This window comes from Rhineura floridana, chromosome 1 (genome assembly GCF_030035675.1).
Source record: "Rhineura floridana isolate rRhiFlo1 chromosome 1, rRhiFlo1.hap2, whole genome shotgun sequence".
NCBI classification, from domain to species: domain Eukaryota; kingdom Metazoa; phylum Chordata; class Lepidosauria; order Squamata; family Rhineuridae; genus Rhineura; species Rhineura floridana.
This window is the reverse complement of record NC_084480.1, coordinates 110,959,859-110,973,426: the sequence shown is the minus strand read 5'-3', so window position 1 is coordinate 110,973,426 and position 13,568 is coordinate 110,959,859. Positions and strand designations below refer to the sequence as shown.

The following is a 13,568-nucleotide window of genomic DNA, read 5'->3' as shown; positions in this document are numbered from 1 at the left end:
CAGACTCTTCTGCCCCTCCCCTTCCAAGTTAACTAACTAAACAACCAACAACAGGTATGCAGGTAGAAGTCTTCAGAAACCAATATTTTGCACAATTAATTTTCACAAAGAGTTAACTTGCCAAGATTTTGGTTCTCCAAAGTGGAGGTAATTAATACTGTAGAGATCCATATCTTCAGTGTGCCATGCAAACGTTGTCTTCCACATGCCAAAATACAGATAAGGAGTGTTGACTCCCTCAATTGAGATTCCACAATCTTCTTCTACAACATCCAATATAGTATTAAGATGAGCTATGTTCCATTCGTTAACATTCTGAAAAATAGATATAGGGGACACAACCAATCAATAAGTCAAACAAAAACATACCAACAAAGAAAACCTACGCAATCAGATTTTCACCAAGGGCAAAATGCAAGACAAGAAGGTAGCCATATCTAACTTGTCCCATTGATATCCACTTAACTTAACTATGACTACTTGTTTGGATTAAGGACAAATGGCAAATTCAGATGAATATTAAAAACAAAATTATTCTCTTGGCAGCAGTTACTATATTAGTAAGAACTACTGTTCACTCAAACATTGTCTAATACATTTGACTCAACAAGACAGCTCTGTTTTAATTGCCATAGCTTCAGACAATGTTTAATAAACATTGGTAGAATATTTTAATTGATGGAAGAAAGCATATTAAGTAATCTTTACAAACTGAGAATAGATTGAGTGGACATTCAGTCTGTCTCTGCTGAAACTAAAAATTATTAACCATTCACTTAACTCTTTGTTCAAAAGTGTTATGTGTTTATTAGCAAACAAAAATCTCCTCTAGATACATACACTTTCTGAAGTTATGCCTACAACTCTGAAAGCACAGCCCTTTGAATATCATACTGTAGTTTGGGGGTTTTTCCTGGTCATGCTTTGTCTGACCACAAAGATGTAGCCATAGCCAGACTTACATACCATATTTCCCCCAGATATATTTGTGCTCACAATAGTCTAAATACAATAGCTATAATGCATAGTAAAAATGATAATTACTACAGCATAAGACTAAAAAAATCAACAGTTAACAGTTTATTTAAAAGAGATGAAAGAAAATCAATTAGGCATATTTTTTACCAGTAGGTCAATTATCAATATCCCAAAGTAGCTCTAAAGCTGATGGCATCACCACACAATAACCAGCCACCCCAAAAACCTTTACACTTACACAAAAGCCACCATTCTTCTGGCAGCTCCTCCCTTATGAAGGCTCCTAGGGCACGGAAGTGGAGCATGGGAGGTAGAGCCCGTCATCAGGGAATTTCACACTTTAAAAAACATTGCTTTTCAACAAAAAGTTCTCAAAGCTGTTTTCATATGAAAAATGGGACAACTAACACACCATGGAATGTTTGGGGTTGAATCCAATCATGTTCTTCCACTTCTGGTAATGGAAAAGGGAGGGGAGGGGATTTTTTGCTGATTTTACCTGCCCCCCCCAAAAAAAAATTCTGCTCCAGAAGGTTAGGAGTCCCTCCAGAATAGAGTGGAAGATGGCATCTGCAGCTGAAGTGGGAAGAGGGAAATCAGCAAAAAAAATCACCTCCCCTTCCATTAGCAGAGGTGTCCAGTGGATTAAAAGAACAACTGGATTCAACCCCTTAATTTTAAATTTTTCACTGTAGTTTTATATTCACTCTTCAGATAAGACATTCATTAACTCTTATACACCTCATCGGGCAGATGGTATCAGTAGCTCCAGGTTTCCAGAATGCTGAAATGACAGTAGTTGATGGAAGTGCTGGGGAAATAGTGGTAAAAAAAAAAAATCTCCAGTTCTCTGCTTACTGTTGTGTTGCCTTCCTGGGCCTGCAATATCAAGGTAAAAATAACTCCCTGAAAGTGTAGCAGGCACCTTGGCACAGATAATTTAAGACCTTGATGTCCAAAGGGGACAAGAGGTTCTTCTCACACGGACAGAAGGCAACATTAAACGCATAAAATCTAATTAGCTTTGACCTATTGCTGTAGCTGCTACAGTGTAGCAAAATTGACTTTTTTCCCTCCCTCCCTGAGAAATGATTCCTGAGAAATTGGGGTAGTTGAAGTAAAATAACTTGAATCCAGAGAATTCTATGAGTGCATGGCAATGGCAGCTATTGCCATCCAGGGACAGTACCTCATGCCACATGGAATGCTGCTGCCTCAGAGGATCCCCAACATTCAGGAAGGGTAGAGGGTTAGTGTGTGAAGGGAGAAGCTGAAAATACAGCATGCAAAATTGAAGGAACCTCACAATTATTTAGATCAGGCATTCTCAAACTGTGGTCCATGGACCATCAGTGGTCCAGGAGCTTTATTTAGGTGGTATGCAGTGTATCTGTGGATTTGTGGACAGCATCCATCATATTAAATAGTCATATTGATTTTTAATAGTATTGCTATTGCTTTTTTATTTCTTATATTGTATTTTAATGTATTACAACTTGAATTCTATGAAATTCAAATACGAGAGTACACAGTTTTAAGAGAACTTCACAAGACTGCAAATTTTCTTGAATTTAGTTCAAAGAGGAGTTTTTAAAAAAACTGTAGATTTCAGTATCTAGGGCCAGGGCCAGAGGGCGGCCAGGTCGGGCCTTGGCTGAGAGCCCCTCCTTGGGGTAGGAGGATAGCACTCCTGGTCCGCAATTCACAGCAGTCTAGACTCCCAACCCTGCTGCAGATTGCAGAGGGAGAACTCCCAGGCCCCCCATACAGATTGCAGGCGTGCAACGCCATCCGCACGCTCCACCTACCTTTCCTGTTGTCTTGAATGCTGTGCACATTCCACACACATACCTGCCAACAACCAAGATGACAGCAGAGGCTTCCCTAAGGGGCTGATGCTCCTGCCGCCATCTTGGTGGATGGCAGGCATATGCACACGTAGCATAGCATACATGTGTGCCATCAACCAAGATGACGGTGGGGGCATTAGCCCCTTGGGCAAGCCCCCACAGCCATCTTGTCTTATGGCAGCCGTGCACACACAGCATTCAAGACAACAGGAAAGGTAGGTGGAGCATACGGGCGAGCACTGCGGGCCCTTCATGCCTTGCACCAGCCCTGTCTACAGCATTATATATCTATAGTAGCTTTTTACTAGAAGAACATTAGCAGACAAAGAAAGGTGTCAGGAGACCATTCAGGCAAAGTACTTGTACTAAAATAATGTTTGTCTGTCCTTCAAATATGATGTGTGCTTTTTTTCTTCTCAGTATAACAAAAGGGCTCCTGCCGGGAAGAAGGGCAGGAGATATATATCTCCTGCCCTTCTTCCCGGCAGGAGCCCTTTTGTTATACTGAGAAGAAAAAAAGCACACATCGTATTTGAAGGACAGACAAACATTATTTTATATATAAATGTATATATAAATTTATATATATATATATATATATAAATAAATAAATATATAAATATATTTATATAAATATATATTTATATATAAAAATATATTTATATATATAAATATATATAAATACATACATACATACTATCTTTAGTAGCACTGGTAAATGCAGTTGTACACACTCACCATCGAGAAAATAAAGACATCAATTATGGAGAAATAATTGGACAAAGACCAAGGGAAAAAAGTATGGCATAGGACTACAATTCAGTCTTATATCTCTTGAATTAGGCATATGATTTTGAACAAAACAGGAAGTAGAGTTCACTAGTGGCTGGTGACGGGAAAAGGTGCAAATATGCTAACTCCTTGTACTAGCTCATTTTCTGTAGTAGAAAGCACAAAAAATCTGCTGGGTTAGACAAAACCTAAGAAAAATATGTCGGTAATGAAAAACTCCATAGTTCAGCTTTCTTTGTAGAAATGCACAGTTTGTTCTAAATGACAGCTACTACCTTAGGATATTTCCAAGCGTACAGAAGAAGTCTTCATCAGTAAACAAAACAGAGAGTTATATCCATGACATACAATGCTATCAGAGCTTTCATGAAGTGCCGATATTACCACAGTAAATCTTGAAAGAAAAGTTTGCCTTGATTTTGCAACTTTCTAAACATAAAATCATTGGTTCATACCCCATCTTTAATCCTCTTTATTTAATGTACCTTAAAGATTTTAATAACTCAACTTTCCCCCATTCTTCCCCTTACCTCTGCCAAATGTTAGATAGCTAAATTAACCATTACATCCACATAAAACTAAGTTTAGGGGCTGTATACTTCTGATTACCAGAAACTGAACGCACTTACTGAGATGGACTATCTTCATCATGCTCTACTTGTTGTGAGCTTCCGAGTTGTGAGATTAGTTCAGCACACACACTCTGTATGCTTCAGAACTCCTTTAGCTTTTGCTCTGCAGGTGACTTGCAATAAGTATGTACTCTTTGCAAGCACAACAGAAGAAGCAAGCCTTAGCAATAAATTGGCTGACCCACTAAAATTAATGGACATTGACTAACTTTGATCCATTAATTTTAGTAGGTCTATTCAGAGGAGAACTAGTTGGATACAACCCACTGACACAGCTTACTTCTTGCAGGACTAAGAGGTGCAAAAACTACAGATGTATGCCAATGCCTAATTATGCACCTAATCTAGTTGCCAACTCAAACATAAGCACAACCCTCTATTCAGTTTGATTAGCCTTGGCGAGAACAAAAACCGCTTCTGACTTGCACTATCGTACCAATTATTTAATCTGTAAAGTAAAGGTGTCCCCGCACTTATAGTTTCCGAATCTTAGGGTGACGTCTTGCAACATTTACAAGGCAGACCGTATATATGGGGTGGGATTGCCAGTTCCTTCCCCGGCCTTTAATCTGTAGCCATATGCATATCTAAACCCTCCACCTTCATTTCTCATTTCTTAACTACCTCTCCACGCCCCTCCCCACCAACCATGTTCAGTCTCTCTCCCACAAGCTGTTCCACAGTTGTTTGTGCTTTGCTTAAGTTTGCTCAGTCTTGTGGTACCATCCATAGGAGTATACTGCTGCAACACTAGCAGCTCCCTTCCCTTGCCTCCCTTCTGCTTTTTGTTTTATTCAAGTGAGTTACGAACCTTGAGGTCCCTTAAGAAATTAATCAATTTTTAGAACTAATTGGAAGGGTTCTAAGGTACTCATGTTCCCAGCTTCAAGACTGCAAAGCACTGGTTCAAGGTCAGCCTGAATGGGCTGCTTACCTTTGATCCCTCCATCGTAGTCTTTTCCCTGCAGGGAGGACTACCCACCCAAGAATTCATGCCTAGTTAAGCTGGGAACTTTGGTCTAGCCACAACTGCACACCCTCAGGGTCATACTTAAACTCAGGAATTGTTCCTTTCTGTCTCCTCTCCTTGGAACAGGTAATTATTAGCATTTCAGTCTTTCCACTTCTTCCTATCTCCACCATTTCCTAAATCTCACTATCTTTCTGCCTTTGCATGGTCCAAATCCTTTTATATTTGCATTCAAGCTTTGCCTTTGTCATCTAGGCCTCCAGTTTAGCCTGCTGGATCCCAAGCACCAGTCCCCACTCCTCATACAGCAACCATAAGATTATCCACCTACCCGTTTCCATCACTGCAACAAGTCAAGTGTAAACTATTTACCCAAATATGAGTTTGGGTAGCTTGGGTACAATCATGCTCTAACTAACCATTTTACTCTTCAGTGATTCAAACCACAAAGGCATTTTACTCTCAAATGCCGTTTTAGTGCTGCAATTAAATATTTCTTTCTTTGAAGCCAAAATTGGGACTCGGTGGTTCTTCAAAATTCCTCAAATTAACTGAAGTAACTAATGGAACGGCGCAATCTTCCCCCGTGGTGTCCAACAGCTCTGACTAAAAGATCCCAAAATATCAATCCTCCACATTTACACATGTAGACGTGCATGTTCATGTAACACATGCAAGCTTGGTAACAGGGCATCTGGCCACTGTTGGAACTGCAGTACTGGACTAGATGGACTTTTAATTTGATTCATTATGAAAATTATGTTCTTGTATGCAAATCTTCAAACTAAGAAATAGCCAGTATTGCCCAGGAATCAAATTCACACAACTGAACAAGCTTCTGTAAATCCAAAAGTGTTTTGAAATTGTACTACTCAAACAGCAGTTTCCTATGCCACATGGGAAACCACTTTTGAAATAGAGGGGAGTTACAAAAGCAGATTTTTGTATATGGCACAGGGGCTGCTCTCCAAAGAAAAAAGAAATCAGTTGGATATATCTAAATAGCTCTTTGAATCCCTGATGTCGTATTCATAGGGAGCTTGTTTTCTACAGATTTTGCACTCATTTTAAAGCCACTCTGATTTAAAGAATTTAAACATTTCCATCATGCATAATGCAGCATCACACTAGAATGACTGTATATATTCTGGCTCTGCTTTTTTAAAAGGAAGCTTTATAGAATAAAAGTCTTAATATATTGTTGAAACTACATTGCCCTGCATTGCTTTTACTTTTGATAAGACAATTCACATATTTCATTTATCACATATGATTTCTCATGAGGAAATAATTATCCCAAGCACTTTTTTCTCTTCCATTGCCTCATTTCTAGACAGACTGTATTTCATCCATCCGTATTGAATACATGAAAATCCCTAATATGAATAAATATGAGAAATCTAGATGCTAAATTTAGAAGAGATTTTGCTAACACCACACCACACATGAAAATATATCTTTGTGCAAGGGTACCATCTGGTGGCTGAAGAAAAAAATGGAAGAAATAATTGACTTGCTTTTCAAGTAGGAATATCCTCCTTAAGATACACAGATGCCAAGACTTCTCTAACCACGTTTACCTCCACCTTCCTTTGCATATTATAGCATCCTACTCCTCTTTTCTAATATCCATTTAGTCTAGTACCACTTCCCCCTTGTGATTTTATTTTTTTCCAGTCTTTTTTCCTTTCTGTCTAACTCCCCAATATGGATTATTCTGTGTCTTTAGCTGCTCTGATACCAGTCACTTCTGTGTTGGGGACGTCTCATGCTTTCTTTGCAACATATTCTACTGGTTGTTATTAGAATGGAAAATAAGCTATTATGTTCCTCCTTTAGAGATGCAGAAGACATAAATATAGTTGTAGCCCAGTAACTCCCAAAAGGCTTTACAACTTTATAGCATTGTCAGTCCCCAAATAAAGTTTTGGACTGTTAACCCAGTTGCCTTAAAGGCCCAGCTGTATTAAAACGTCCAAATGCAAGGTATGTGAAATGAACTCAGATATTGCTGTTCCTCCTCCCTCCAACTTTGTGCATGTCTCTCTTCCATGTGTCTTCTTTCGAGGCCACCAGAAAAGAAGGATATTCCCCAACTCCAAGCATAGATCATTTGATGCTCTCACAGCATGTCCACAGAGGAAAACTGGATCACTGGTTAATGTGCTCTTAGCAGGACAATCCTGTGCTTGCCTACTCAGAAGAAAGACCTACTGAGCTGAATTAAACTAACCTGTCATCCCAGCTTCATGAAACATTCATAAGAGGCCACACTACACCCTGGGAAAACTGAACAGTCATCATACATAGTGCACATTCACTGAAAAGGATTTGGACAATATTCCAACTATGATTCTTATTTTTCATGAAAAATGATGTAAATCAGCTAATTTACAATGAATGAACACATACTTCATTATATATGCTTCCATTAATATCTGCTCCATAAATTGGTGCCACAAAAGTTAAATTTTTCCAGTATTTTCGTTCTAGGTCTTCATAGTCTAAATGTCTTGGGGTACAGTATCTGTACAGTAAGAAGAAAAAAGAAAATAGTTAGGAGCATAGGAAGCCGCCTTATACTGACTCAGACACATTGGTCCATCTACCTCAGTACTGTCTACACTGACTGGCAGTGGCTCTCCCGGGTTTCAGGCAGGGGTCTCTCCCAGCCCTACCTGGATATGCTAGGGGTTGAACCTGGGGCCTTCTGCACGCAAGGCAGATGCTCTACCACTAAGCTATGGTCCTTCCCTGTAGTTACAAAAGGTCAACAGTTATGTATTAAATAAATGGTTTGTGTGCCTTATATAACTGATATAATTGTTCAACTTTTTTCACATCTCATTACCCCTGAAGTGAACAAAGAGCTTTATATATTGGGGGGGGATATTCCTGCAAAAGTTATCTACAGTGCTGAAAAGTACTGAGAATCTGGCTCCACTTCCAAATGATATCCACTTCCTACAAGAACTGATTCAGCTCTTCAAGCCAACAAATTATGCTAGGAGGCTTGGTGTTCTCCTACCTTTCAACTGCACTACAGCAATGCAGATATAGGTAACTTTGAAACACTTCTAGCTAAGCTACAGGAAAATAAACCATATTGTCAAAAAATAGCATAGGAAAAAGTTTGTGTGTACTCATCTATTTATATCATTCTACAGTTTCATTGCACCATATGCATAAAATATAACCTTTTGAGCAAAATCATTTTTACATGCCGATTCCAAATGCACATGCCATTTTCTGTTATCTATGCAGTGTCATTTAATATCATTTCTTGTCTGTTTGCTTTCAGTGGGCTTATTTTAAATATCACAAATGTAGAAAGCTAGTACAACTACATGTGCCATAACCAAAGCATGAATTCTTGTAATAAGAGTAATTCTTGTTAACACTCTTCAAAACATGATGATCCATATTGCACTGACTAAACTAGTTTTATCTTTGCCTGAAAATCTTTGTTTGGCAACTCTGTCCAATATTGCTCTAGCAGATGGAATAGGGGTTCCCCTGCCTCCCCATGCTCCTGCACCCCTCCAAGTTACTCTGGAAGATCTACCAAGCCTCCAGAGCAGATTTTTGGAGCATGCCAGGAAGAGAGGAGGGGGAAGTTCCATTACACAAGCAGGTTGACAGCACTGGATGTCACCCAGTGCTTCTAAATTGAAATTAAAAAATGTTAATAGACTATTTAGTAATAGATTTAGGCAGCCTTCTAACAAAGAGGCAATAAAATCAAAAGCGTATCAAGATATTTTCTAAGATGAAAGATCCAAAGCGAACAGTGCTATCTTGAGAAAAGACATTTTCTGTAGAATAGCTTGCCAGGAGGATATGTGAAAAAACTGAGAGTGTAAAAATGTGAGAAATTTATTTTTATTAGCCCTTAGTAGTCACATACAGTATTAAGTGAATTTATTGAAGAAGCACATACATAAGCATGAGAATGCATGTGTATCTTTCTTTTATAAAAGCTTTTATTTATTTAGAAGTACAATCTACAGGTCACTTACATTATTCATGACTTAACTACTCTGAAGAGTAGGAACACTGTAGCCTAAGAGGGCAGCCACATAATATCCACCTTTTACAAAAGACAGAATGACTATACCTACTTGTCACTGTAGGCAAGTTGCCTGAACTCCTTCACAGTCATTGGCTTTTTCTGAATGTTGTACTGAGTGAAAAGCCCCGACTGACCAGTAACCATCTGCTGAATTGGAGCTGGTATAATCAGACCATCAATGTCGTCATAGCATTTCCTTGGCTTCCATTCCTTGGGAGGAATCACCTAGAAATGTAAAGGAACAGCACATTAACAGCAACAAGTGTAACTTAAAAGATTGCATAAAAGGATGAAAACCAATGTTTAATGAAATTCTATATGAGTAAACCCAGCAAGATCATATGGAAGAATCAAAGTTTATGTAAGAATCAGTACATTTGGTGGCCTAGTTGCAGAAGTTAGTGGCCAGAATGCTTCTTACCCACTCACATTTTCTATTCTTTTTCTTTGAACAGCAGCTCCCTGCTCTATCATACCAGAATTTCAAAGCATCCTGCCATATGGCAAAGAGAAAAAAGCCAAATACTTTGCTGAAAATGCAAAGGTAGTTATGAATTCTCTGATCCATGGCAGAAGCATCTAAACTATGTCCTCCAGATATTGCTAGGCTACAACTTCCATTATTCCTGATCATTGGCCATGCTGACCAGGGCTGATGAGAGTTGGATTGCAACAACATATTGAGCGCCACAGGTTAGCCACCCCTGGCCTACAGCCATAGTACCCAATGTGTTAACAGAGAGAGTATTTAATCCTGAATTTGCCTGTTTTCTCAAGACACTGACCAGCAGTGGTCAGACTCACTTCTGCAAACTGTTCACTGCTCTACAACACACCTTTCCATCTCTGCCATGGCTTGCAGCATTACCCAAAATAAAGAAATATATGTATATTGGCATATGGCCACCAGTTTTTCTTTTGTTGGCAAAAACCCCTGTATTTGTTTTCTAGGTGAGCATTAATACATAGAAGGTCTTCTTAAATGCTAGCTGACTGGATTCTCTTTATATTAAAGGTCTCATTTAACTACATAGAAATGAATAAGCCTAAAATGCATGACAATTTTAAGCAAGAGTTACCTGTTTTTAAATTGTTTTTTTAGTGTTTTTAAATTTGTATATTTGTTTTTAATGTTTTTAATTGTTGTAAACCACCCAGAGAGATTCGGCTATGGGGCGGTATACAAATGTAATATAATAATAATAATAATAATAATAATAATAATAATAATGGACTAGGCAGGTACTAATTTCAAGGTTTTACTTTCTTACTTTTTAGCCATCTCTTTTGAAGTGCCAAACACATATAACAGAAGTTTTAGCCATCTAAGGACTTCAGTAAAATGCTCTCCAAAAGTAATTATTCCACAAAATTTTCACAAAATGTATGCACACATAAAAAGGAATTAAACGTTGCTTTGGGAGGCAGAGAAACTGTGCATTTAAGATGTATGCATAAAAATCAAATATGTGCATAGCAATTCTCATTTTCATGACTATTAAGCATGCACTTGCGATTTGGACTACACAGTGTGAATATTTTAAGAACATTTACATGCTTTTCCTTGACTCAAAGTTAATGACAATTTTATATTTTTTTAAGGCCAAAGAGCACAAGATATTTTAATCCTCATAGTATCTCTCTTGGATCCAACATGAATAAATTTCTGATTATTTAGATAGCATCATACCACTGGGCTCTACCATTTTTAAAAACATACAGAGTCAATCTCTATCACAAAGAATTTGCAGCATTACGAGACATACATTATACAGTAAAAACCTGGTTCTGAGCAGAAAAATGACATCCAGACTTCACTAGTACAAAGTCACCAAGCAGATCACAACATGCCATGACAAGAGAAATATTCTATCCTATGCTTTACTTGTAAGAATCTGAAGGTTCCTGGTAGGTATTCCACAATTTCTAGCATATAAAATTATCTGATTAAGACATGTCGGAACACACATTCCCCTGCTCCCACCATTACTGAATAGCAAAGAGATAAATGATCGAATATTACCCTCGTACAATAAAAGAATTTATATGCTGCATTTGATATTGCATCCTCATCATGAGGCCTTCCCCCCACCAAGAAATGCATAACCCCCTTGCTCATGGCTTGAGAATTGTCAGGGTAACTCCAGGTGGCCTGAAACTTGATTCAACATGTGTGTGCACTGCAAAAACTTTTATGAAACACCACTGCAGCAAATAGAAAAGCACAGGACTTGCCATTGAAAGGTAGTTGTGGACTGACAATTTGAAAGTAGTCCAAAACTGAAAATGGAAACTTTAAATTGGCTTTATAACCTGGCTTGTTCTGAATCTGTTGACCCCAGCAGTTCAAATAAAAAGGAAACTATAAGTTAATCAAAGACTTCATGGCTTGTTTGTTTATAGAAAGGAACAAAGTTGCTGCATGCATGGCCAAAGGGTTCATTCATATAGTGAATCCACTAGGATTGGACCTTGGGGTGGATGCCCAGGACACCACATCCCATCCCGCCCTCAACCACCACTCACTGAAAGGTAGGAAACTGCAAACAAGCCCAACATCAGCATAAGCCTGTGCTTACTGAGACGCACACCAGTCACCATATATCCTCTTTTACTCTTTTTAAAAGGAAGGAAGGAAGGAAGGAAGGAAGGAAGGAAGGAAGGAAGGAAGGAAGGAAGGAAGGAAGGAAGGAAGGAAAGGAAGGAAGGAAGGAAGGACTACAGATCAAAGCAGGGGGAGGGGGAAACAGGACAAGAAACTCCAGCCATAGCTAGAGAAGAGGAAAACAAAGTTTAAATCCAAAATCCCCAAAGCAATGTCTTTTTTAGGACCAACACTGGCATCCTTTGGGTTTTTTGTGCGTCTTAAAGTTTCATTTCTCCTCCCCACTTCTCTTCCTGATTGAGTGAGAAGTTATTGCAGAGCAGGAAGTCTATGTTTATTTTTGCAACATTCAGACTTCAACCCTCAATGCATTTCTAGAGAGTAAACCTGCAATCTTATACATACTTTCCTAGGAGTAACCCCATTGAACTCAGTGGGGCTTACACCTGAGTCGATATGTATAAGAATGATATGTATAAGACCCACTGGAGAAACTAAGGTCACAATCCTAAATGCACTGACTCAGGAGTAAGACCCCCTGAACACAATAGGACTGACTTTTAAGTAAATATACATGCACCATAAAGTGACTTAGAGATGTTCCTGCTGGATCAGACCAATTGCCTGTCTATCAGAATAAAAGCATTGTGATTCAGAAAGATCAACCTGGTGCTTACAGGAAGCCCACAAGCTGGACATTAGCACAATATCATGGTTATATTGAAGATATATCACATTTTTATTTGGGCAAATATATAGTTGCTGGGTGTTTTGTAAAATGGGTGTTTTGATTTAATACATTCTTTAAGTGAAGGATGTTGAACCTCTGATTCTTGGACTTAGCCTCTTTTGATTTTGTTCAAAATCAAATTTGTTAGTGTGTAAGGTAACACTTGTTTTACTGGCATGCTTGAAGTGAAGACCTCCCCTTGAATGTAAGCATGCACAGCAGTGGTGGGAAACTACTATCAGTCTTTTTGACTGATCCAATGATTACTGCCCAGCTCGCTGCTGGAGACTGAGCTGAAGACACACTGAAACAAAGTTATGCTGCTGCTAACAGGTCTGCCTCCCTGTGGGTAGGATGAATTCCTTTATGAGTAAGAGATAGAAAAAGGGAAATGTAACTTGTATAATGTCTAAGTCTGAATTAATAGCACATTATATTGTAAGATTTACAATGTATACTAATATATAATACTGAGCTGTAATAAATAAGACAGCTGAGCGCTCCATTATGTGCATATGAACCAGTCAGGACTTTGACACTGACCTATGTGATTCTGATTTACTGGCTGAAGCCATATACACACGTACTTGTATGTATGAAATGGATGTATAAAGAATAGAATAACATTATATGGTTTATAAAAATCCTTCCGCTGTTGAATTCCTATTATTTTTCCTGTAATATCCCTAAACCTTAATATGTTATTTGGTAGGACCTCGACTGTAGTTCACCTAGACAGATACAACTGCTGGCAAAAACTATGGGAGCTCAGGTAACCACAATGTTTGTCATATAAGTTGTCTGTGTAGATAAGAACTAGGGGAGTACACAAGAACTCTCAATCCTGTACTTGCACAAGAAAGAGATGGTTCGAGGTCATTTCATTACAGATGCTCATTTTGTTATATACACACGTTAGATAAATGTACGTTGAGTGAT

At 38.5% G+C, this 13,568-nt stretch overlaps 1 protein-coding gene across 8 annotated transcripts in view; it reads right to left on the bottom strand.

Moving 5' to 3' along the window:
* Positions 1 to 13,568, bottom strand: part of KDM4C (lysine demethylase 4C) — a 383,363-nt gene that overhangs the window by 353,064 nt on the left and 16,731 nt on the right. For all 8 annotated transcript variants that reach the window (XM_061629553.1, XM_061629561.1, XM_061629570.1 and 5 more), the window contains exons 4-6: positions 9,344 to 9,519; positions 7,635 to 7,749; positions 122 to 315 (exon numbers count right to left, since the gene is read on the bottom strand). In XM_061629553.1, coding sequence (XP_061485537.1) covers positions 122 to 315; positions 7,635 to 7,749; positions 9,344 to 9,519 — 485 coding nt within the window. The remainder of the gene's footprint in view (positions 1 to 121; positions 316 to 7,634; positions 7,750 to 9,343; positions 9,520 to 13,568) is intronic.